At 40.6% G+C, this 24369-nt stretch overlaps 4 protein-coding genes across 5 annotated transcripts; 2 read left to right on the plus strand and 2 right to left on the minus strand.

Annotated features, from left to right (window-relative positions):
• Positions 1 to 156: 156 nt before the first annotated feature.
• On the minus strand, positions 157 to 3890 carry exosc1 (exosome component 1). The gene is made up of 8 exons (XM_026304019.1): positions 3789 to 3890; positions 3036 to 3151; positions 2691 to 2765; positions 2469 to 2557; positions 2325 to 2358; positions 1740 to 1790; positions 1104 to 1188; positions 157 to 625 (listed from the first exon to the last, which is right to left on the minus strand). The coding sequence occupies exons 1-8, from the start codon at positions 3814 to 3816 to the stop codon at positions 519 to 521; spliced, it is 585 nt and encodes a 194-aa protein (XP_026159804.1). The 5' UTR covers positions 3817 to 3890; the 3' UTR covers positions 157 to 518.
• Positions 3891 to 4573: 683 nt separating this feature from the next.
• pgam1b (phosphoglycerate mutase 1b) lies at positions 4574 to 7085 on the minus strand. Its single transcript, XM_026303315.1, has 4 exons — positions 6736 to 7085; positions 5784 to 6058; positions 5473 to 5653; positions 4574 to 5221 (listed from the first exon to the last, which is right to left on the minus strand). The coding sequence occupies exons 1-4, from the start codon at positions 6872 to 6874 to the stop codon at positions 5052 to 5054; spliced, it is 765 nt and encodes a 254-aa protein (XP_026159100.1). The 5' UTR covers positions 6875 to 7085; the 3' UTR covers positions 4574 to 5051.
• Positions 7086 to 7134: 49 nt separating this feature from the next.
• Positions 7135 to 15436, plus strand: pi4k2a (phosphatidylinositol 4-kinase type 2 alpha). The gene is made up of 10 exons (XM_026303314.2): positions 7135 to 7269; positions 8490 to 8920; positions 10608 to 10808; positions 10884 to 11015; positions 11298 to 11451; positions 12141 to 12202; positions 12375 to 12474; positions 12826 to 12959; positions 13955 to 14014; positions 14257 to 15436. Exons 2-10 carry the CDS (start codon positions 8582 to 8584, stop codon positions 14416 to 14418), a joined length of 1344 nt encoding a protein of 447 aa, XP_026159099.1. The 5' UTR covers positions 7135 to 7269; positions 8490 to 8581; the 3' UTR covers positions 14419 to 15436.
• A 4187-nt stretch (positions 15437 to 19623) lies between these two features.
• LOC113128417 (zinc finger protein 24) lies at positions 19624 to 22988 on the plus strand. 2 transcript variants are annotated; one of them, XM_026303735.1, is made up of 3 exons: positions 19624 to 20485; positions 20973 to 21305; positions 22227 to 22988. In XM_026303735.1, the coding sequence occupies exons 1-3, from the start codon at positions 19930 to 19932 to the stop codon at positions 22802 to 22804; spliced, it is 1467 nt and encodes a 488-aa protein (XP_026159520.1). In that variant the 5' UTR covers positions 19624 to 19929; the 3' UTR covers positions 22805 to 22988. The 2 variants fall into 2 exon arrangements, with proteins under 2 accessions (XP_026159520.1, XP_026159521.1); XM_026303736.1 differs by having other exon boundaries at positions 20973 to 21290.
• The last annotated feature ends 1381 nt before the right edge of the window (positions 22989 to 24369 follow it).

Raw genomic sequence — 24369 nt, forward strand, 5'->3', positions numbered from 1 at the left:
TCAGTATTCCGTGTGTGGTAGCTGTGTTGCAGTTCTGATTGAACATTAGGCTCTTAATCATGGTAAAGCTGCTGCGTGGACAATGTTTGCCCATCAGTTTACTACAAGCTACAAAATTGGAAAGAAACACAGAAAAATCAGCCCCAGAAGATTAAAATATCTTGTCAGTGTTGGAGACAGTGTAGAAAAAGAAAACAGCTGCATATATGGCGTCATGCAAAAAGAAAAAGAAAAATTTGAAATCTTTGAAAACCCGTTGGCAAAGAAATGAAATCGAGACAAAAAAAAAAATCTTTAAAACAGTCACTACATTGTTTAGAACATGTCCTGACAGTTTTGTAGTGTTTTCAATTTGGCACAATCAAAAAATAACTGAATGTGCAGAGGGAAAACTATTTTAAAAACACTTAAGAAAACCTCTCGGGAAACATCTCAGAGTTTGGAGGCTAGTGGACAACAGTGAGTGAAGGAAAAGAGGGGAAGCTGTGTTTTCCCTGTGGAGAAAAGTTTCAGGGCTGTCATGCCTGCAGATACTCCGGCTGCACACGCGCCACCTTGCGGAACTCTTTGACATGAGTCTGTGGACACTGCATCTCACACCAGCTGATAGGAACCATTTGGGCCCCTGGTTCACAAAAGAAAATGTGAAAATTATGTCAAAGAAGAAGTCAACATGTTAAATTAATACATGTTGCTACAAAAGATGCTACAAAAGTATCACAAAAATTAGGTACCTGTGGTGTGGTATTTTTTTGCTATATATGGTACCATTGAAAGTATGCCAAATCAGCTCTATATTAGCAGTTACTGTTTGCAATTTACCCATGAATGCCAACCTTGACTGGATTACTTTGATGCTGAAGAAAACAAACATATAAGCAGCATTTTTTTTTCCAACAATGGAATTTCAGCATGTGTCAGATGTTCGCGTTTCTAGATTCAAATGAGTTATGAGTAGTAACTATTTCTGAACTCCCTGGACTGTTAACTCTTGCACCATCTTGTGTTCAAATAGGATACTACTAATCTGTACTGAATTATGCTACAACACTCCTGTGTTTTAAACATAAAAAAAAAAAACAGATGTTTTGTTTGAGATCTACCTGCTTCGCTGTGTGCCACCACCACTCCCAGCTCATTCTCTGCTGTGGTCAACAGGTAGTTAGACTGAACATCCCCAAGAGAAATCTGACATCACAGGTCAAGGACTAACAATCCAGAGATAAACATATTCTTTGCATTCCAGCTGCTACTTATACGGCTTATCCAAGCCAATCCCAGCTGACATTGGGTGAGAAGCAGTGTACACCCTGAACAGATCACTAGTCTATCACAGGGCTGACAACAGAAACAAACACTCACACTCACACACACCTACAAACAGCGAGTCACTAGAAACCGCAAGCTGCCTGTCTTTGGACTGTGGGACGAAGTGGGAGTATCCAGACCCACGTAGAATGGGATTCGAACCTGGATTCTTGCTGTGTGGCAAAAGTGCTAACCGCCACATCACCATGCTGTCTCTCTTTCACTTGTGGTAAAGATTCAAAGGTAGCAACAATTAATGTCAAAGAGACAAATGAAAATTTTCTGTATTTTATACTCAGTGAGTTTGGGAATTCTAGAAGGAAGAAATGCCAATGGCAGCTTAAGCATGGGCTGTTGGCACAGTCGGTAAATAGTTTTCCATCAGTTACTCGTGAAAAAAGTATTGAACTCTAAAAGCAGTTGAAGGATACAACTTTGGCAAGGACAATGTCGCCAGGTCTGAAGCTTTTGTATATCTCCACCTTAAATAAAGAAAAAAAAGTTTACAACAAGGATGTCATCTTAGATTGGGGTGGGGGGAAATCCTGTTCCCTGAGAGCCACTGTCCTGAATATTGTCCAACTACCCCTTCCTGGAAGATGCCAGTTCACTTTGGATAAAATGGAAAAATGAGATGTCTTTGTCTCCGACCTTTAAAGTACACCATCCAATCACAAACTGATTTCCAATAAAAGGACATGTAAATCTGTAGCAGACTTCTGCAAAGGATGCACTCATGTATCTTTGGTTATAGCTCTTCCAAGTGGCCTCCTTGGTCCTCAGAACAGAAATAAGAGTTTTGGGAAACAGCCTTTGTCTTCTGCCACTCCACTCGGGATATTCCAGTTTCTGATTAATTAAACACACCTGTTGAGAGTGCAGTAGTAGGTAGAGCAGGCATACTTAGAAAACAAGCAGGGCAGTGGCCATCAAGGAACATAGGTTGCCCACCCCTGACATAGATGGAGTTGCAGAGTAAACTGATGAAAGATCTGAATATACAAATTCAAACACACCTTGTCCTTCTCTGTTGCACGCACATCTTCTTTTCTGTAGAGATAGTGTGGGTGAGCTCAGTTTGTAAAATAACAGAACTATGACCACAGACCATTACTGTTACTAGCAGCAGGGAGTCCGTTTTTTAAGAGGGTGGGGGTTACCTGATAGTCCCTCTGAAGCGGTCCTTGAGGGGTGTGGAACCTACATACAGAATGTGGACCTTGGCAAACCTGGGGTTAATGCTAGTCACCTGTCAAATCAAAGTAGAGCAACACTCAAGACAAAACACCTCTTTTATAAAAAAAAAGATGTAAAATTAAAGTCAAAATTGAGTCAAACAGATCACCCATTATAGGAAAGTAGCTTCTGATTTCACTGCATACCTTGCAGGTGACTATTGCTCCTACATCTGGCAGTAGTTGTGCTTCTGTTTCTCTCACCACTGAAATCACTGGCAACTAAAAAAAAAAAACAAGTTTCACATATTAAAGCACATACAGGTCACATGAAACCTGTAACATTTTTATGTTTCCAGTTTAACAGCCTGCAGAGAAAAACTGTCACACAGAATATACTGCATAATTCCCCACAGCCCCTGAACAAACACTTTCAGCTTCAGCCACATTCAGAAACGTTGCGCAACACCTTTCTTCCGGCACTCCTACATGACTGATTACTTCTGCAGCTTTCCTAATTTCTCTCCTGTCTGTTCCCACCACACCCCTCACCTCCTCTCCCTCGTTCTTCCTGAGCACGTAGCCTGCAAGTGAGGAGTATATGTAGCCATGCCGCAGATACACCCCAGTCCCAGGAATACAGTCTTCTACACTGCACAGTTTGTCACCTGGGGACAAACAAGAGGAGAGAGATAGAGGTGGTGTTGGAGTTGTACATACTGCACATCAGTGTTATACTGGAGATGGATAATCTCTGCTACCATCAGAATAAAATGGTACACTTCTGAGAGATAAAGCATTATCTACACTTAGACTAAAAGATCAAAAGGCACAGTCTATCATACTAATAATAAAAGCAGACATTATTCCTCAGACCTGATTAAACTGATCAGTGTAAAACATTTTGTTATTCCTATTGCCACCCACAGAAGTGAGGATTTCGTATGAGTGAGACAAACTATGAGAAGGAATGCTGCTGTCCTGCCAGGGCTGCTGATAAGACCTGCGGGGGAAAGTAAAAGTCGACAACTCCCAGATACGGTAATTGCTCCAGTTTGAACCTAAAAGAATGCGAAAGAATATCCCCGAACACAACAAATACAACCAGTCATGGAGTGAAAAGTGTCTGGAGGTAACAGCCCACCCCACACATGGCAGCTGGAAACAATAACGTGATATGATAGTGTCAGACTACAGCACAGCAATGTCTAAAGGAGCCGGGCTGAGCAGAGGGACAGGCCTGAACGTCCAGTTTAACGTCAGCTGGACCCTAAATACTAACAGACACAAAGTTACAGGACTTACCTGGGACACACAGCTTCATGGGCGACATGTTTTCGAGAAGAGCCCGTCGTCCATATGATTGGCTGTGATGTAGCCCTCGAGTCGACTCTGATTGGCTGGGTACAAGCTGAGCGGAAAGAGGAGAGGGACGGCTCGGTCCGCCATGTTTGTTGAGGCACACATGGATGCCACGTGATACTGCCTATTATTATTATCATCGTTACTACATCTATTAAAATATGTTAATATAGGGCACTTTTGTATATGAATTAATTAATTAATAAAATTCAAATATCAATTTGAATTTCCCAGCTTAGTCATTTATATAATCCATATACCCAATATCTTGCACGCGTAGAGGTTGAAGGTTATTCAACATTAGGAAAAAAATACAACCAAAGAATCACTGATAGGATATTAATTCACAACTGTGTTGTATCGAGTTATTCTTACTCAGAAACTAAATTTATAAAAAACATAGAGTGAACTGATTATATTCTATAGTGTAACCTGTAACTGTACCTGTAGTATGTAGTAGTATTGTTACTTAATATGTCGGTATTAAGTGTCCAAAAGTGATTTTACAGTGATCATTCACTGCAAAGTCACAGTCACTTATTTTACATGTTTATCATGATGCATGTTTGAACCACAGTATCAGAATATTAGCCTAATAATAGATGTCATCTATTATGTTTGTAGTGTAGTGTCAAATTAAAAATATGATTTTTCTATTTGCTACTATTATTTTTCATGAGACTACAGCCAGCCTAAACAAAGTATTGAAAATATTCTAGACACTGATAAAAGATTTAATCACATAATGACAACATTTATTCTTTTTTTCACAATGCCACAGCAAACAAAAATCAGCAGTGCAGAGCATATCAACTTGCCCTTTTAACAGCAGCCAGCGTTACTTTATTGGTTATGTTGCTCCCACTGAGCTTTGTCTACGTAGATGTACATAGGAAGAAATAGGATGACTCTGCAGGGTTAGTCTATGTTTGCTCCTATTTGCTGGTCCCTAATTTGTATTTTGGTCAGTGCTTAAACCCCATTATTGTCTAATAATGAAATGTATATCAAAATATGCCACAAAGGAAAAACCAATTACCAGACTGTACGTTTGTGTAAAAGCTGGGTATTATTTAAATAAAGTGCACATTGTGTGTGTTTCTGTGCAAGTCTGTGATGACACAAACAGCAAATGACCTTATGTTAATTTGATAAATGAGCAGCACATGACTGATCTGTACTCTAGCCCCCCGAGGAAGGATGAGTCTATTTCTTGGCTTTGCCTTGAGCAGCCACTGCTTCCATGGCCTTCTTGACGGTCTCCTCATCTCCCAGGAACTGCATGGGTCCTATAGGCTTCAGATTCTTGTCCAGCTCATAGACAATGGGGATACCTGTGGGCAGGTTCAGCTCCATGATGGCCTCCTCTGACATACCTGGCAAACAATATAAGACATAAACCATGATTTAAATTCTATTTTGGGGCTGATCAGTTTTTTGAGTTTTCAGTACCAGCATAAACCATGTCAGATGAATGTTCAGATTTTTTTTATACACTGAAACAAATACTTATCTTACTTAAACAGCAGTTTCCTTAATTAAGTGCTGAGTAAAATTATCGAAAAGTAGTGAGGAATAAACCCTCCTGCCACTGGACAGCACCTCGTCTGTCAGCTTTGGATCTTACCCTCGAGATGCTTGACGATACCACGGAGGCTGTTGCCATGGGCAGCGATCAGCACCCTCTTTCCCTCTTTGATCTGTGGAACAATCTCTTCATTCCAGAAAGGCAGTGCCCTGGCGATGGTGTCCTTGAGACTCTCACAGGAGGGAAGCTGGTCTTCGGTCAGGTCTGCATAACGCCGGTCCTAGATCAGCAGTAGACTAGTTAAAGTCATATATATGGGTTTACACAGCTGTAATTAAAATATCTCCATTTGGAAAAGACAAAGCGACAGACGCTGCTGTTTCATCCTCTTTGTCTTCCTGAGCTGTTACCTTGCTTATGGCCTGATAGTAGTCATGTCCCTCATCCATGGATGGGGGTGGAATGTCAAAAGAGCGCCTCCAGATCTTGACCTGGGCCTCTCCGTGTTTGGCTGCTGTTTCAGCCTTGTTCAGGCCAGTCAGGCCACCGTAGTGGCGCTCATTGAGCCGCCAGGTCCTGTGGACTGGCAACCACATCTGGTCAATGCTGTCTAGAACAAACCACAGGGTGCGGATGGCCCTCTTCAAGACAGAGGTGTAGCAAATATCGAATTCATAGCCAGCATCTGAGTAACAAAGAGTATATGACAAAAATGTTACATGGGAATGTTCAGTGGTCTTTGGGTCACTGAAAGCCCATAGACACGTGTGTGTGTGTGTGTGGGTGTACAACATAGGAATAAATAAAACTGAAGACATTTTGACATATGCAGCTTCATTAGTGATAATTAATATCTTGTTTTTTTAAAATCATATTTTACATTTTTATGTCTCCACATCCCACCATGGGCTTCCCTAAAGTATTTCTACTGTTATGCTCACTTTACAAATTCTCTACACAATATAGTTTATCTAAATTATAAAAACAAGTCTGGATTGATCGGTGTAAATGATAGAGGGAAGGCTACAATAAACTAAGGGCCGCCAGACTGTCTGGACTGGTGTCTGGGACCATGATGGGTCCAGCAGGAAGACATACATTCTCAATACATTCTCCTATTTCCCTGTTCTTAAATTTATATTCCAGGACTATTAGCAACCGTCTGGACTACACGCAGAGGTTTTGGTCAGGTCCGCCCTCTCTCCCTCTGCCCCGCTGCTGGCTCGTCTTGTGTCGCAGTGGGTCGACTACCTGTTTCCCCATCCGGTCGAGTTGCATAAACGCTGCTGTACAGCGGTTTAATCCAAAGATCGGGTGAAAGCCTGATTAGGCCCTAAGACATTATCTGGTCGCCTACCGTACCCTTCAGGGCCTGTCCTCCTCTCTTTGCCTCCTGCTCCCCGGTCTCACTCAGGTCCGCGTCGAACCAGCCGCAGAAGCGGTTCTCCTGGTTCCAGCAGCTCTCTCCATGGCGGATCAGGACCAGCTTGTACGCAGCCATCCTCACACCAATGCCCTCTGAGCTGTATTTCCGGAAACTCTCGGGTAACTGACTCTTCCTCAAATGCTGCAGCAACGTGCGCAGATCGACCCTGACTTTGCCGCAAACCCACAGGCGGCGACGAGGAAGGTGCAGTATTTTGTGGTCCGGAGTGATAGCGGGTCTGGAGGCTTGAGGACTTGGCTGCTCTGGCTGAACTTGACAGACCTCACGACCAGAGATCGCTTCCTGCTGGTTTCCACCAATCGCAAGGCGAGCTGAGTGCGCCGCATGAGGAGGGAGCTAGAGGATGCGCACAGAGGCACGTCCACAGCAGTGCGTCTTGCAGGCTGGATTTAGTGCATCATATGGAAAAAAGGCTTGTGACAGAGTAAACATCATGAATGGTCACCATAGTAAGTGACGCATTAGTACGCATGTAGCTGAACGCGAAATCAACCATCACATCACATCCTGCTCAAATAACAGCACATCATTAACTTTTGCACATATAATATATAGCAGATGCAGGTAGTCAGCTGTTAATTGGCGCCTAAGGACCTGAGTCGTAGACCCAGACCAGGCATAAGTTGTAATAAGCGAGAACTAGAGGTTATAAATGAATAAAAAATTAAAAAATGATTGAATATGGTGTCAATTTAACAGAAATGCTGAGAGATTAGAAGAACATGAAGGTTTTAATTTGCAGTTTTCTTCTAAGGACCTAAGACGACCTCATGGACTTGAGACATGAATTGGAATTTCCCCAATTTCCCCTATACTGTATTACTCACTGGATTTTCAAAAATTATGTTGGCAGTCTGAGTAGGTAGTTCTTGTGGTTAGGCAGCAGCCTAGTTCCTTATTCAAACATGATTCTGCCCTTCTGAAGTGTTGCTTCAGTATGACACAAGTTCAGAGAGCTTCCCACCCCAGGGGATGGGGATTAGGTCCAAGTGTACCATTCAGTATTGCAGCATAGGAAAGTGTGGACTGAATCACGAGTCCACAGTCAAAAATGACAAATTATATGTAACAAAATCTTAAACTATAATCAGTTGAGATTTTGGGTATATCTTGCCTTTCCTAGATAGGGTACACCACTTACCCCCAGGTGAAACAGCACCAAAACCTCACATGTATTGATGACTATCATTCATCACATCACAAACCCATCAAATATGCATCTCACCAACAAGATTCTCACAGTGTATTGTAAATATGACTTGACTGCCAGCATAGCAATATGACAGGATAGTTTTCTGCAATGACAAAATCTTTTAAACATATGGAAAATGTTTATTGTTAAATGAATTATTAACAGTACTCTTCCTCGATGGTTTTGTTTCAAAGGAATTCAGTGTAACATGCTTTCATTTGTCAAGGTTTACCAGATTTACCAACTGCAAATTAAGCCTCATTAATATTTTAATCTTGACGTATGAAGTTAATTGATTTGGTTAACGACGCTGTCACGTGTCTTCCGTAGGCGGAGTGATTGTGGCCAATCAGCGCTAAGTATTAGGTTGTTGACAGGAGCGTTTGAATGTCGATTGGTTAACACTGAGCAGGTCCCGCCTTTTCCCGGAAGCTGACAGTCATCTGATTTATCTTTTTTGCACTGTTTCCTTGTTAGCCAACACCAACGCTAACCAACAAAACAACCGTCCCAGTTTCACCGCTCTGCTCTTCGGGAGTTAATACAACTCCTCGTCTACCTCTACAGTCATGGACGAGACGAGTCCACTTGTCTCTCCGCTCCGGGACTCCGGTGATTTCAGTTACTGTCCCACAGAGCCCACTAGCCCGCGGGGCGCGTTTGGAGGGACACCGGGCTCTGTGGTGCGCATCCCGGCCGGCAGTCCGGGACGCAACCGGGAGAGACAGCCGCTGCTGGATCGGGACCGCGGAAACTCTCCGCGGGATCCGCACAGGAACGAATTCCCGGAGGATCCTGAATTCAGAGAGATCATCCGTAAGGCCGAACGAGCCATAGAGGAGGGGATCTACCCAGAGAGGATCTACCAGGGGTCCAGTGGGAGCTATTTTGTCAAAGACTCACAGGGGGTAAGAAGACCAGCTGCTAACTTACAGCCGAGTTATGTTGGTCCGCTAGCGGTCAGTTATGTTTTGTTACCCGATCTGAAAAATCTGCAGTGTTTAGGTCGCCACGACCAAAAGTGAAAGTATACAAGTGTGTTGTCAAAGTGCTGTAGTCACTTCTAAGAAGGCCTCCTCTAACCAGCCCGTGATGACTTGGCAAATAAGGTATGCAAGCTCAGCATGGACCCCCAGTTTGAACTAAGTACCCTCCAGCTTTACACTGGAATACAAATGCAGCTATAATGTCCTGTAAAGTGTAAAATTGTCTCTGGCCCAGCAGCTTATAAACACAAACACATAACAGCAACAACGGGGAAAGCATGAAGCCTCACAGGATGAAATACACTACATAAAGTTTACATTATAAACAGCATAAGGAAAGAAAAATTCAAACAGAGTCTAAGAATCAAGCAAAAGAATTGCTGGTTAGATAAACCTCAGAGTCATGCTGTAGCACCTACAGGGCCAGAGTTCAGGGGATGTCTGCTTTTCTGGTCTCAACCGGCACTGTGGATTTCTGATTAGTTCACTGGCCATAATGGAGGCCTAAGCCAGTTTGTACCTGTATTTAATGCATCATTTTAATTTGATCCAGTTGTGTGGCTCCTTCTTAAATGTGGTTGTGCTAGCAGGTGTTTGTATTTTACATCTTTGAGCTGAGGCAGGTTTGTTAGTGAACATCCATCTCTGAGCAGCCGATACAGTCCTCACAGTCATAGAGATGTTTGTCCCCCATTCATTCTGTTAGTTTTCCTGATTTTTCTTCTTCTTTCTCTACTTTGCATATAGGGACAGAGAAGCAGCTCTGGTCTAGAGTCTAATCAAACAGAAGACGCTGAGCACAGCTGTATGATTTGTTGCAGCTCTGATCACTTTAGTGTTACCACCCAATCAATACATGGACCATTACGGAGCATTTCTTTTTATTTGTCCATCTCAACTTGGATCGCCACTGCCAAACAGTAAAACAAATGAGTTCCCGTCTACAGTGTGTGTTGAGCTTTCGTTCTATATCAAAAAAAGGAAGCGTGTCTTTTGGCTTTGTGGTTGAGTCCTTGTGAATTTCTTTTGCCACCTTTTAGCCAACAGTGTGTTTAAGATAAGATTATCCAAGAATTTCATTTACCACTCTGTCCATTGGCTTACAAAACAGAAGTGAGCATTCTAGGCTCAGTGTGTGGGGGTTTTACCAGATGACCCATTCTCCTTGCTCCCCCTCCTCAGCAATTTCTTTAGTTAGTCACCAGCATGCTTAGCAGTCATGTGCTAGCCTCTCTGTGAGGATATAGTTCTCTATGACCAAGTAGATGTGCCATACTAGTATGATCCAACACGTGATTTCTATATACATCTTTAGGAAATAACTCCTCACTCAGGTTTTAGTTTTACTTTGAGCTGTGAACAACTTCAGTTAATATCACTTACAGTGGATTTTAATAGTCACTAGGTTTAACTTTGTAAAAAGTCTAATTTCAAACTCCTCTTGTAGCATAGTTCATTTATTTTAATTTGCAAAGGCAGATACTGTACTTGAATTAAAGTATTTGTCTCCTACACAACTATACCTTTCTTTCTTCTCCATTTGTAAACCTCCCTAACTCCCTCTAGATTGTGTCCCTCATTCATACTCACATTTTATCTTGCTCCACAGAAAATAATTGGTGTGTTCAAGCCTAAAAATGAAGAACCCTATGGCCAGCTGAACCCCAAATGGACCAAGTGGTTGCAGAAATTGTGCTGCCCCTGCTGTTTTGGCCGGGATTGTTTGGTCCTGAACCAGGGTTACCTGTCAGAGGCCGGGGCCAGCCTGGTCGATCAGAAACTGGAGCTCAACATTGTTCCCAGGACCAAGGTATAGATGCACAAAATATTACCATTGCATTACAAGAGAACCTGTTACCTCTCCTAATCAGTGTTTCCCATTTAGGTGGTATATCTGGCTAGTGAAACATTCAATTATAGTGCCATAGATAGGGTGAAGTCTCGAGGAAAAAGGCTAGCCCTGGAGAAGGTGCCTAAAGTGGGCCAGCGCTTCCACAGGATTGGACTACCACCCAAGGTACTCTGATCAATTGTTATCTTTCAGTGATTAATTTGTGTGCATTATTTACCAAATATGACCAGTTTGTCTAGGGACTGTTAAAGGGAAGCCTTAAAAATGTTAAAGTTAAAACTGTTAAGACATAATTAGCTGATGATTGTCTTTGAACTTTAAAAAGACCAGGTCATATTGTGTGCAGGGTTTTAGGAGGATTTTTTTCCCTTAAATTAATTTCATAAATGCAGCTCATGTATACTCTTTATCTAACAATAACATCCTAGTCTCTTTCATTTCCACCAGGTTGGCTCCTTCCAGCTCTTTGTTGATGGATATAAGGATGCAGATTTCTGGCTGCGGAGGTTTGAAGCAGAGCCCTTGCCCGAAAACACCAACCGCCAACTCCAGCTGCAGTTTGAGCGGCTCGTAGTCCTGGATTACATCATAAGGAACACAGGCATGTGGTCATCCCTCAGGACTGGGTCATCATTTCAGCAAAATAAAACAAAGATTTAGTAGAATATATGTAGTTATTAAGATCATTGCTGATAAGTAACTGAATACATTTACTCAGCTACTGTACTGAACTACTGCTGCGTTCTTCACTATATTTCAAAGGGAAATATTATAATTTTTATGTTTACATTCATCAGTTATAATAGTTATCTTAGATTTGACTTATCATACATATAGTCATCTTCATACAATATATTACAGAGTTTTTAAACTACTCATTCTTATAAACAGTAACTGTACACTAACTCAAACATTTTGGCACAGGTAATACAATATTAAAAGTACTAAACCCTGTCCAGGGTGTACCCCACCTCTTGGCAGGTGGTCAAGTGGTTTGCCTTCAGTTGATGAGGTTGTTAGTCACCACCACTTCAGACAACTCCAACATTAATATGCCACTTACACAATCATCAATAGTAACAGTCCTAATTACTAAAGTACATATTGCTAATATCTGTATTTAGTGTGATATTGGTCCTTTATGTAAGTAAAAGGTTCAATCAGCTGCTGATTAAGATGTTTTACAGTTAGTGGTGGGGTCTTAAATAAGGATTGCAAAAAAAAAAAAATCAATATATTTATGATAGCCTTGTTGTAGATTGAATTTGAATCCATTATTTGATGTTGCAGATAGAGGTAATGACAACTGGCTGCTTAAGTACGACTGTCCCATGGACCCTGTTGGAAACAGGGTGAGGATACACACGCATGCACTTTGTCAAAATCTAAACCTTTTGAATTTCTGAAATGGTCATACTATGTCTGAATATGTGTTGATTCTGCATCTAGGTCATGTATTTAATTTTTTTTTTATTGTAAACATAAAATGAAATTCCTTCCTGGATGCCCATATCGTCTTTCTAGGACACAGACTGGGTTGTAGTAAAGGATCCCATCATCAAGCTGGCAGCCATAGACAATGGCCTTGCCTTCCCCCTCAAACACCCTGACTCCTGGAGAGCCTGTAAGACATTGCCCTTGTTTTAACTAATCATTGCTCATCTTTGCAATTCATGCTTTTAAAATAACAGCTCTTTTTTTCAATAGTGTGTCCAGTGGATACTGCTATAGCACCTCTGTTTGACCTGTCCTGTATTTCATCTTACACCTCTACCACAGCCTTTCTATCTATATTTCTGCAAAATTGTGCTTATTTCATTACTCTTTAATTCCACTTTTGTTGCATTTAGACTTTCTCTAAATATTTATTTCTGTAAAAATACTATTTTATTTGGATGACATTGACCAAAACACTGCAGCTTGTTTGTAATAATAATAACTCTTTACAAGTGTAATATAATTGTCCAATCACCAGACCCATTCTACTGGGCGTGGCTTTCCCAGGCCAAAGTTCCTTTCTCCCAGGAGATCAGAGATCTGGTCCTGCCGAAACTCTCTGACCCAAACTTCGTCAAAGATCTTGAAGAGGACCTCTATGAATTATTCAAGGTATGGAGGGACTCTGATAAAATATTCAGTAACATCTGTGTGGAAAATGAAGTCCTAATCGCATTATACAGCAAAATTGGGCATGTCTGGTCGGTCTCACTGAAAAGTAATGATACAACTAAAGTCAATTCATTTGAAAACAAAAATGCCTGACTACTCTGTGAGGAGATGTCCATATTTAAGTACCACTCAGTACACCCTTCATTAGTGAGATTCCCTTTTTTAAATTGTGTTGATATTTTGCATGTTTATTTTTAATTTTTATTTTTGACAGCAGGTTCTATTTTCCTGAGTATAGGTAACGTCAGTCATATCTGTGGAGAGAAATTCTGCCATTGTTTAGATTCTTCACCTTTTCTTTGCAGCAGCTTAATTGCTCTGCTTTATAATACTAAAATGCTTTTCTTTTTTGTTTAAGTCCCCAAATCAGTACACTTCTACTATTATGTTTCAGAGTCAGCTCTGAGCAATCACTGTGGTAGTCCTGGCCAGGTCTGTGATAAACATGCCATCTGATCCAAACTAAATTAGTTTAGCTTCATGTGACCAAAGAATGTGCTCTCAGTGTTCACTAGGTTTCCTTTCATGGTCTTTGTGTTGTTTTTTCAAGTAACAGTTTTCTTCTTGGATGCTGTCTGCAGAGATTGGTTTCATGGAGTGTCAATCAGACACCAGTTTCTGCAGATAGAAGAAGAAGTACTTTATTAATCCCCAAGGGGAAATTCAATTGTTACAGCAGTTATTGTAATTTAAAGTTATTAAATGTAATATTAATTAATATAAGCTAAGATATAGATATCTTATGTATAGAGATATAAGATATCTTATATAATATAATATAAGCTGTGTGCCAAGTCAGAAACACTTACCAGTCTGTTTTTCATTGGAAGCTTATGCAAATTTGGAAAGGCAGATTGCAAAATGGAGAGGAGGATGACTCAGTTCTGTAGCTGCTCAGATTGTGTATAACATGGATTGTCTCTTGTGTCTCACAGAAAGACCCCGGTTTTGACAGAGGACAGTTTCACAAACAAGTGGCTGTAATGAGGGGGCAGGTGAGTTCTCTTCTTTGGACACATTTTTTCCTGGAAATATTTGTGTAAACATCAAAATCTAAAGCTGTTTACAGGATTTAGATATGAAGATATACAGTCTGGTGGAACCGAATAGAGGAAATCATTATCCTGAAAGAGTTTCTACCACTATTCAGTAGTTTGACATGAAACTAACTGTTCCTGCTTAGATGACTCTTTGCTTTAAAGCATAAATCCACATCTTTCTCCATTTTTATCCTTAGATCCTGAACCTGTGTCAAGCCCTGAAGGATGGCAAGTCACCCCTCCAGTTGGTCCAGATGCCCCCAGTAATCGTTGAAACGGCCAGGGCACCTCAGAGAGCCAACAGTGAGTCCTACACACAGAGTTTCCAGAGCAGAAGACCTTTCTTCACCTGGTGGTAGGATCTCAACAGGGAGGAGAAAGAGGAGGAAAAACAGAAAGCCAGAGTGAGATGTGCTGTTGGGTCAGAGGACAAAACCTGTGAATGCAGGATTTTGTCCTGCAAAAGGCAGTTATCACCACTCTCCCCTCCTCTCCTTATGGACATTTTAATAACAGAGAGCGAGTGGGTGGAAAGAGATGAGGCCAAAAGAGGAAGAATTTCCCACCGCAGCTTCTCGTTGTGACTCTGTGCCTTGTGTGGATGCCAATGCAGAATGAGCCCACCTAACTTTTTGCTAGAAAGATCTCAGTGAGATATCAAACTTTTCTGTTGGACTTCTGGGTACACATAATGTTAGCTCACACACACGCACACCAAAAAGCTGTTTGTTTTTGGAGGGGAGGTATCACATTCCATGTTTTTGTTGTTTTTTTTTTCTTTCTTCTTCTTTTTCATACCTCTCTGCCTTTAATATTCACCTGCAAATCCACTTTCATGCAGTTAAAAGCCCTGGGCTTGTGAAAGCAGCAATGCCGCTAGTGAAGCTGAACATATTGTTCTTTTTTTTTTTTTAAATAAATAAGAGAAGTGTTCATTGTGTTAGAGGTTTCTGAACTGGGCACTCAGTGGCATCTTTACACAGTGAACACAAGCCGCATGAAGTAGTTTCATGGTTATTCATTGCTCCTAACCGTGTAGATTAGGATGTGTAAGTCATCTGTAGCGGTGGTGGAAAGCAGAGGCACTTTTTGTTAAAGAAACAAACTGCTCAGATTAGTATGACTGGCTCCACTAATTTGTCTTCTCCCACTGTTGAATTGAATCGTTTGTGAGGAAGACAAAATGATACCGTCTGCAAGCAGGCCAAAGGGGGAGGGGGTTGGAGAGTCCCAGTCCACAAGTTTCTATATGTTTCGATAAGCGATGTAACTTCCTGCTGTACTGAACTGACAAGAAATGTATTGTGACAATACACTGTATAATTTGTATGTAATATTTAATGATAGATTATAATTAAAACATATTCCATTAATACCAATGACTTGTTGGTCATATTTATTTGTTTTGAAAGAGAAATGTGTAATAGTTTAGCAATAAAATGCTAATGCTTAACCACATCATGCATTTAGAGCTGCTAGTAATCTTTATTTTAGTATGTTATAAAATATTTTTTACATTAACAGTGGAGCAGACAACTGTATATAATGTGAAAATAACTGACTGCAGACCTGTGAAACAACAGAAAATGTCCCCTCTTAGCTCCACTGGGCATTTTATTTTAGCTCAGCATTATTGGTTTTATGGCAGGCAACTTTATTGTAGACCAATAACAGATTAGTGACTGTGTTTCACAAAGGAAAATCAGTTAATGCAGGTTTTAAAAGGAAATGATGACACATAATGAAAGTGATATCTTTTTAAAACAATATTTAATGCAGCATTACAATATTCTGCCCTATTTAAAATTATAGTATATCATGAAATTTCTGGCAAATCAATACCAACTACCTCCTTTACCTGCATTAAAAAATGCATTTTATTTACTTTGTGAATCTGTCATTTCATATCAGTGATAAAAGTGCACATTTTTGTTTCAACACAACTAATTTAATAAACTGTGTTAATCTACAGCCTCTCAAACATGCCTGTGTTTGAATTTCACTTTGACCCAAGCAGGTTTACCAGAGTTCACTGATCTCTGTGCTGGGCTGTGCTAGAAGTAGTAATACATTGTGTCCTTTCATGCTGTATTTCATCACGTCATTGCTTCCACTACTGAGTGTTTCTCCAGACTCCAGTCGATTTTCAGTGGTTGATGTGGTGAAGGTAACGTTCAGAGTCTCTAACACCCTCCTGCCTTACCAGGCCCAACCTCCATGCAGAGGATTTGAAGATGCTTCGGTTCTCTGGGATGTCATCCTGATCCAGCAAGAGGAATTCTCTCAAACCTAGCATTGGGCTTGTTATCCTCAACAATGTAGTCAGGTAAAGCCTCCTCAATGCTGAAAGACAGAAGAAACACTGCTTTATCCCTGTGATGACGATAATACAATATGATTGAGAGCTCCACAGCTGCTACTTAACAGACTTGAAAGTACCAGATGCTGTTTCCACAGTCAAGAATGAACTTTAACACTTAATCGGTGTTCAGTGTTCTGGAGAATCAGTTAGTGGTCTCTGATTATTTGTGCTTCTGTCTTCTACAGGAACCATAATTCAGCTGTGATCTTACATTAATGTAAATCTGATACACTAAGATGGTAGAATTGAAGAGGTACATCCATTCACCAAACGTCAAGGCCATTTATACAGCAGCTGTGAAGATATTATCTCAGCTTATACTAACACAGTACTACAGGAAAAGTTAGGGGCTCACCTTAGTTGTTTTAATTCCTCCTCTGTGAACCATGACTGCCTTGCCATCCTTAGAGACACACTAATAATAATATGGCTAAAGACTTGTTGCTGTACACCATTTTGTTATGATTGCATCACCCTGTAGACTCATTCCACCATTTTACCATTCTGTGAAATTTAATTAGCCCTCCAACAAATCTAATTTTGTCTGTCATGCAGAAAGAGGAGAACACAGTCTTGTGAGGTCATGCTGAATTTGTTAGGCACATGACAATTTACACAAAGCTTTTCAAGGCAGTGTCTGTACCCGGGTTAGAGAGGACCTACGACATCAGGAAGTTTTTATTTTAAGTAGGGATTTGCTACCAAAAATAACAAAATAAGAGAATTTCTCCCTCAATTTTTTGACTCATCTTTATCTTATTTAGGTTTTCTGGAACCTTGCCACTTACACTTACCTGAGATATGTTCTGAGCCACCTGTGGTCTCTGTGTCCCTCTGCCCTGATACCTGCTTTATTCCTTGCTCGGGCTCTGAGCCCCACCAAAGCCTGGGCCAGCCCTGCCTCATCCTCTGTCTCCTCACCCTCCTCCTTCTTCTCCTCCTCTGCTCCCTCCGTATCTTCATCCATCCTTTGACACACCAGCTTCGCCCGATGCTCAGCATTTCTGTCTCCTGCTATTCTGAACAGCCTGTGCAGTTGGTGTAGGCTGACCCCTGTTGAGGTTGAGGAGCGTCCAGATGTCCTGTTAAGTTTGCAACTCACAGGCAGACCATCCTCAGAGAAGGTGGATGCTGGGACCTCTGCCATGATGTGCTGACAGGAAGATGAGCTGAAAGAGAAGAGAAAAGAAACTAAAGAAATCTCAGCCACAAGAAAAAGCGTAGGCCTTCGATGACTCATTCCTGTGTGACAGTCTTATCCTATTATTGGGGTTTTATTATTCATATATTATGGGTTTTAACTGTTGCAAGAGGTAACACACATACCTGCACACACACACACACACACTGATTTATGGCTGCAGATAACATTCATTCATTAATTTCCTAACAACCTGTCATTTATTTTTTACATGAATTATTTGTTGTGTCAGAATCAAAGGTCAAAGACTGAAATTAATGTCATGGTGCAAATTAAAACCAGTTTAAAAAGTAGGAAGTATTATTTTATACCAGTTACTTTTGAGATAAAGAGCTGAGATTTTATGCTGGGACTTATAATGAAAGGCACTCACTGTTAAAGGAAGATGCTAGGTTATCCAAGGCTATACTGGCAGATAAAACAATTGTAAAATTAAGAAACATACTGGTAGATTATGAGGAGAAGGGTAGGGTGGGGTGACATGACTATTTAGGAAATCCAGTAAAAACAGATTTACAGAAATATGGGCAACTTGTATGAAAAGCATATTTCAGCATTTCAGATGAATAGCCCAATTTTAACTAAATAAAATAAAAAAAACCTACTATGATGTTTTTAGTTTTTTGTGTATTAAAATAGCACAACAAATCTCAAATCACTCCCCAGTCTGTAATTTAGGCAGACAAACCATGAAACACTGGCTGTAATCTGGTACTGATCCTACAAGTAGAACTGTAGTCTATACACAGGTACAAGTAACAGGCTGGAACAGAACAAATGTGTTAAAATGATGAATTAAAGCAACTGAATGCTTCAAACATTTTTATACCCAGTATTTTTCAGATCTTATTTCATATTGGAAAATAGCACCAGCTCACATAATTTCCCATCAACATCATTAATGAAATTAATTGAATTACAAAAACATGCAATAGAACCGTATATTATAATAAGAAAATTGGTTTACTTCACACTACAGAATATCGCAGGTTTGTTTTAAACACCATTAGATAATGATGTGAGAGGTAACTTACTTTCTGTGGTTTCAATCAGGCAACCACAGAAAACAAAACAAAACATGCTCTGCAGGCAGACACACAGCCAGGTCATTGAACAGGCATCCAACACTTCACAGCCACTAATGTGTGTCAGAGGAGCATGGTGCCTCAGGGAAACCATTATTAAAGTAATCCATTAATGACGCCAGTGCCCAGGTGATTACATTAAAACACGAGTCTGTAAATAAAAGCAGAAACTAGTTCAAACAAACAGAAACTGACACCACAAATACACAGGAAGTAAGAAAACATTTTATGTTAAACAGGAATGCTGGTTTACACTTACAGTACAGTACTGCCAATCAAATTATAAAAAGAAACTATCAAAAAACAACGAAACAATAGCTTGGTAATAAAAGTTCAGGCACATATAACCATCAAGATTTTATTTCATGGTATTTTGTGAAATAGAAATAGAATTTCATTGGACAAGCTGAGGGTCACAATTTGAGTTGCTTTTCTTGACAGTGTTTGTGGTAATGTGGGTCTCTGAATATGATTCAGTGATAATTTGGTCATGTTTACCATTGGCAGGAGCCTCATTCCTATAAAATCCCCTGAGGTCTTAACTCTGTCTAATCAAGCTGGTCTGCTTTGTGTGGTCAGTGCTTAATAGCTGCTAATCATGAACACAATGGGCCCCTGGTCACCGACATGTTGAAGGCCCCATGCTGAAAGAGACACACATTTTGGTCCCTTTGCAGGTATTTAGCATCTCTCTGCAGATGTTTTGTTCGTTGAAGACATTGTAGATGTCATATTTGGCTTCTTGTTATAGGGTTTTGTGTCTCTCTCTGGTGTAGTTTGCTGGTGAGTTCCATGGGCCCCTGGGCCTGTGCTGGTTAGGCCCGTTTTTTAATTCTTCCATGTTGTGGATCCCTGGCTGTGTTGTCTCTCGCAGTCCTTGGACCATCAGGTTGGATACTTGCAAACTTGGACCATTATAAATCCCATGATTGAAGGATGTGGCCCCGTTTACACTTGTTAAAATCATGTGTGTCCTAAGTGTCGTTTGAAACCCTCTTGACCCAATAAACGGATTCATGAATCTGTTTGCCAAGCTCTGTATTTATTGAAATAACAATTACCTGCTGCAGTACAACCTCGACTCCACTAGGTGTCAGAAGATGTGGGCGGAAGTAAAACCTCTGCCTTGTAAAGCATCCATAGCTGAGAAATTGTGACCCTGACAGAGTTTTTAAAACACCAGTCTCTTTCTGCACAGAACAAATGTGTCTTTGAATGCACCATGAAGCCACAGCTGACAGGGGGCAAAAAGGGCCCGTCTGTGACAGAAGCAGGTGAAGCTGCTCTGTCTTTGCAAGAGGAGCTGGTCGCAGCGATACACGGGGCGTTTGAAGTGGCTGTGGAGATCGCGGTCCGACAGGTGAAAAATCTGCTTGGTCAGGCAGCGGGAGGCAACTACGAAAAGATGCGGCGAGAGAACGAGTCTCTCAAACAAAGGCTGCAGAAAGCTGAAGCTATGCTGGACTCAGCGCGCATGGAGAGGAGAGGTGGCAGCCCTGCTCCTTCACAGCAAATCTTCACCGAGACAATGCATACACACCAGCAGCCTCACCTTAAATACAATCAAAAGAGGCCCGATCCCAAAGTGGGCAGTGTGCGCGGTTGCACGGTTCGCAGAGGTCACACACCTCCTGCAGGTGAGAGCCGTGCACAGCAGCATCCTGACCCCCCGGTGAGCAGAAATGACGAGCAGAGATCAGGCGATGCTGTAAAGACACAGGGGCTCAGTGATGCTGCTTTTGACCCAGAGAAAGAACGAAATAATGGCTGTAATAAAGGTATGTAGCGTTTTTATTTTGTGCATTATCATCAGTCTTCCGTCATACATGGTGGGTCAATATTAGTCAAATATAGCGCATTCGGTGCAAAGGCAAAATGCGCACAGAAGTTGCACAAACCTATAAGATGTTGATATAGCTTCATTTTAGGCAGCACCAGTGTGAAGCTGTCCCTTTAACACATACACTACCGAATATTTTCCAGGTATTTCTTTCAGGCAGGAGACTCATTATTTTAGAATGTCTTAAATCATTTTAAATACTCAAATACTTCCCCTGAGGTAACTTTTTTGATTTGCTTTTTCAGTTCACTGGTGGGTGGATTGGCTAATCTCACCAATGAACTAACACTCACACACTTTAAAGAATGTATTTTATTATGTTCTAGTATCTTGTGAATAACATTGAAAGGTTCTTCTAGTGTTCTCCTTAAAAGAAACATGTTTCTATGCCCAGTGCTTAGAGTCTGTGCTCTTTGTTTTTGCAGAAGCCACTGAAGAGATTTCCCGTGTATGTGTAGTGAAGGTAGAAAGCATTAGCCAGCCATGTCAGGACCTGACAGCTCAAGATCACCACCCACCACCGTGTCCCAGCGCTGACAATGAGCCCACATTAGAGCGGGTTACAATAAAAGAAGAGAGAAATGGTTCAGCTTGCTGTTCAGACTCGATCAAAGTGGAGGATTTTGGCCCAGATTGTATGTCTGCTGTCCAGTCTAAAATGTTGGAGGAGTGGAAATCAAAAGTGCCAGATATTCAGAGCCAACACCCAAACACTGGACTGTCCTGTGCCAGGCTCGTTGAGGGTAAGAAAGAACACAGTGAGTGTTATAATTATGGCGAAAGATGAGGTGGACTAGTGATATTTTATGCCTAGACACTGAGTGTTGGAGTGGACAGGCCCTGAAACAGAATTTAGACCACAGGGCAGTAAAACATTTCTTTAAGACCAAGGATGATAAAAATGACAAAACAGGTCTGTAATTACATCTGTTAATGCACTACAGATGCCTTTGTCTCTAATTTGAAGGTCTTAATAGTATAGTGCTGTAGGCCTACATGTAGTTTCTTGTTTGAAATAACAGGTATCCTCAGTCTTCTTTTTTTTACAAGGTTCAGAACCAGTGATTTAGAAATTTGAACCAAGAATTGTAAGTGAAGATGTTATTCATGTGGTGAATTTAGTGCCCTCAAACTAAATTCAGACTAAAGACTTCCTATTTAGGTCATCTAGAGTAATGATCAGGTCCACAACCTATTTGCTGTTAGCTATGTTGTATCATATACAGTGGCTGCAGAAAGAATTCGGCTTTAATTTTTTTATAACTTTGCAAAACATGCATTCACTTTGTCATTAGCGGTTATTAAGTGTAGACTGGTGGGGGGAAATGTTAATTGTATCCATTTAAAATGAAATGTAGAACACAGTGGAAAAAGTCAAGGAGTCTGCAGAAAAATTGTGACATCAGGCAATTAGATACAGCTGCCAAAGGTCAGCAACTGGACTTCCCCTCTGTTGATAAACACCAGTGTAATCTCATAAGAAATTGTAGATTGTAGATTCATTTCATCATTTAAAATAATTGCTTTAAAATAAATCTGATGATTGACTGAATACAAAGTTAGTGCTCGTCAATATATTAGTGGTGTCTTCTTATGGCTGCTGACATACCAACATGGTGATAAAGAAGAGCAGGAAAGGTTTGCTACCTTTTAACTCCACATGTGGTATTTTTCTACAGCTCATGCTCCAAACATGACTACAGGTCTCCCACCACACACAGATCTCCCATCCCTTTCCTCTGAGTTCCCCATCTTCCAGCTGGCAGAACCAGCTTCCATATCCGAAGCCCCTCCACAGGTTTATGGAGTCCATGTTCGAACCAGCCGCAACCTCAGCCACACTATAGGCAACATTTACACCTGCAAGTTCTGCACCCAGAGCTTTCCCCTGCCCAGCTTGTTGCGACGGCACTACAGCCAATGCCAGCAGAAGCTCCAACAGCGTTGTCAGCAACCTGTAGCAGGAAGCAAGAAAACCAGGCTGCAGCTTTACCCGCCGGGCTGCAGCCCCTTCCGCTGTACTGAGTGCAACCGAGAGTTCAACCGCATGGAAAACCTCAAGACACACCTTCGCATCCACACAGGAGAGAGACCATACACCTGCTCAGTGTGCTCCAAGTGTTTTCGTCACTCCGGGGCATTAACCAGGCACTTCCGAATCCACACCGGAGAGAAGCCTTACATCTGTGGACAGTGTGGGAAGTCATTCAGAAACTGTGGGGGGCTGAAATTTCACCAGCGTTCTCACAGCAAGTAGCAACAGCAGAATAAAACTGCACTCAGTTTTAAGATCTTCACAACCAAAACATTTTTATTTGAACACTAAACAGCTGATTTTATGTAGTACTCAGTGTTTAAATGTGATATTTTTATGTTTTTAAGTACACTCACTGAGCAAACAACATCTCAGCAAGTTATAGGAACTGTTAAGTGCATTATTAAGTGGCCTCTTATGTCAGTGTTAGTGTTCTATAGCCTAAACTGGTATAATCTGATTAGTGCAAAAAGACCAAATAGAAAGAAAACCAATAAATACTGTAGCTATGTGATCACTAAGCCAGTCATTTAACTACTTACTGTGTATCTGATAGACCAGTAGAAGTTAAAATGAAATATGTGTGGAAACTTTTCATTATGATTCCAAGTGCAATTTTGTAGTTTACGATGGATATTAAAGAAAATCGCTGGCTGAGCCAGTCTGTTTCCTATTAATGGGAATCTTTCTGATTGTTTCCGTGCTTCTCTTATTAAACTATGCATCATATTTTGACTAAACTCTGTTGTAAATAATATAATTGGAGTAATAGAAAATGTTTAAATTGCTTAGAAAGTGGATAAACTATGTACATTTTTTATACTGTGCCACTGCACAATATATATGACTATAAAGACCTTTAGGTTAAATTCTAATGTTTAAATGTTTTAGTAAGGTGCGCAAATTAAATCTACCCATAGTACGAACATCAGAAGATATGACCAGGTCCAGAGCAGCCTCAGATATAATTTGTGAAAATAGTCAAAAATCATCTATTTGTACAATCATATACTCACAATTTTGTAACCTAATGAATTAAGGTTAGGAAAAATAACAACAACATCGGTGCTTAGACAATGGTTATGTTTTGCACTTATTACTAAGTGACAATAACTACCTATGTTTGACACCAGAAATATTCTGGTGCTGAATTACATTCCCAGGTATATCATTTGGTGCCTGAAGCATCCTTAGACACTGTTCAACAATAATAACCTATATTAATAGGTTATTATATTAATAGGTTATTATTATTAGTCCCCATCTGCTCAAAGTATATTGAGCTTATTATGTCACCAACATCTTGAGCTGTAGGAGAATATTTTCACAATAATTTGCTGAAGCAGAATAGTTGACATTAACTTTGACTTCTAGTGACATCACAACTATTTTCAAGCCAATTACACATCACAAATGGACTTTACAGCAGGAGGAGAGTGAAATATCTATTAGTCAAAATTTTTAAATGAAAAATATATTCACATATGGATTTTTCAATTAAGGGAAAAGACTTTATGCTAAATGAAATGGTAAAAAGGTTATTCATAACAGACAGATTTAGCATATTATTGAAATAGTTTTGGGTGGGCGTGAGGGGCAGGTTTCAAGATGTCTTAAAACCTTAAAAACTTTAACATAAGTGAATAGAGTTAGTCTACGTTTGGATAAACATAATATATCGTCCCTCAGACCAAGAGGAACCCACAGTTTTAATAAGTTTCATCTCACTCTGTGATCGACTCTATCAGATATCTGCTGCTGCTCTGCGATCGATTTTGCGGCCTGGA

This window comes from Mastacembelus armatus, chromosome 1, assembly GCF_900324485.2.
Source record: "Mastacembelus armatus chromosome 1, fMasArm1.2, whole genome shotgun sequence".
Classification (NCBI taxonomy): Eukaryota; Metazoa; Chordata; class Actinopteri; order Synbranchiformes; family Mastacembelidae; genus Mastacembelus; species Mastacembelus armatus.

Excerpts from the sequence above, each read along its gene's own strand:
- pi4k2a (XM_026303314.2), top strand. The coding sequence starts at position 8,582 with ATGGACGAGACGAGTCCACTTGTCTCTCCGCTCCGGGACTCCGGTGAT. Across the intron at positions 10,809-10,883 it reads ACATTGTTCCCAGGACCAAG|GTGGTATATCTGGCTAGTGA; the intron begins GTATAGATGCAC and ends TTTCCCATTTAG. Across the intron at positions 12,203-12,374 it reads TGGACCCTGTTGGAAACAGG|GACACAGACTGGGTTGTAGT; the intron begins GTGAGGATACAC and ends TCGTCTTTCTAG.
- exosc1 (XM_026304019.1), bottom strand. The coding sequence starts at position 3,816 with ATGTCGCCCATGAAGCTGTGTGTCCCAG. Across the intron at positions 3,152-3,788 it reads CATGAAGCTGTGTGTCCCAG|GTGACAAACTGTGCAGTGTA; the intron begins GTAAGTCCTGTA and ends GTTTGTCCCCAG. Across the intron at positions 1,189-1,739 it reads ACATTGTCCTTGCCAAAGTT|ATTTCTCTTGGGGATGTTCA; the intron begins GTATCCTTCAAC and ends CTGTGATGTCAG.
- pgam1b (XM_026303315.1), bottom strand. The coding sequence starts at position 6,874 with ATGGCTGCGTACAAGCTGGTCCTGATCCGCCATGGAGAGAGCTGCTGG. Across the intron at positions 6,059-6,735 it reads AGGAGGACAGGCCCTGAAGG|ATGCTGGCTATGAATTCGAT; the intron begins GTACGGTAGGCG and ends TTTGTTACTCAG. Across the intron at positions 5,654-5,783 it reads ACTATCAGGCCATAAGCAAG|GACCGGCGTTATGCAGACCT; the intron begins GTAACAGCTCAG and ends CTGCTGATCTAG.
- LOC113128417 (XM_026303735.1), top strand. The coding sequence starts at position 19,930 with ATGAAGCCACAGCTGACAGGGGGCAAAAAGGGCCCGTCTGTGACAGAA. Across the intron at positions 20,486-20,972 it reads AAATAATGGCTGTAATAAAG|AAGCCACTGAAGAGATTTCC; the intron begins GTATGTAGCGTT and ends TTGTTTTTGCAG. Across the intron at positions 21,306-22,226 it reads TGAGGGTAAGAAAGAACACA|CTCATGCTCCAAACATGACT; the intron begins GTGAGTGTTATA and ends ATTTTTCTACAG.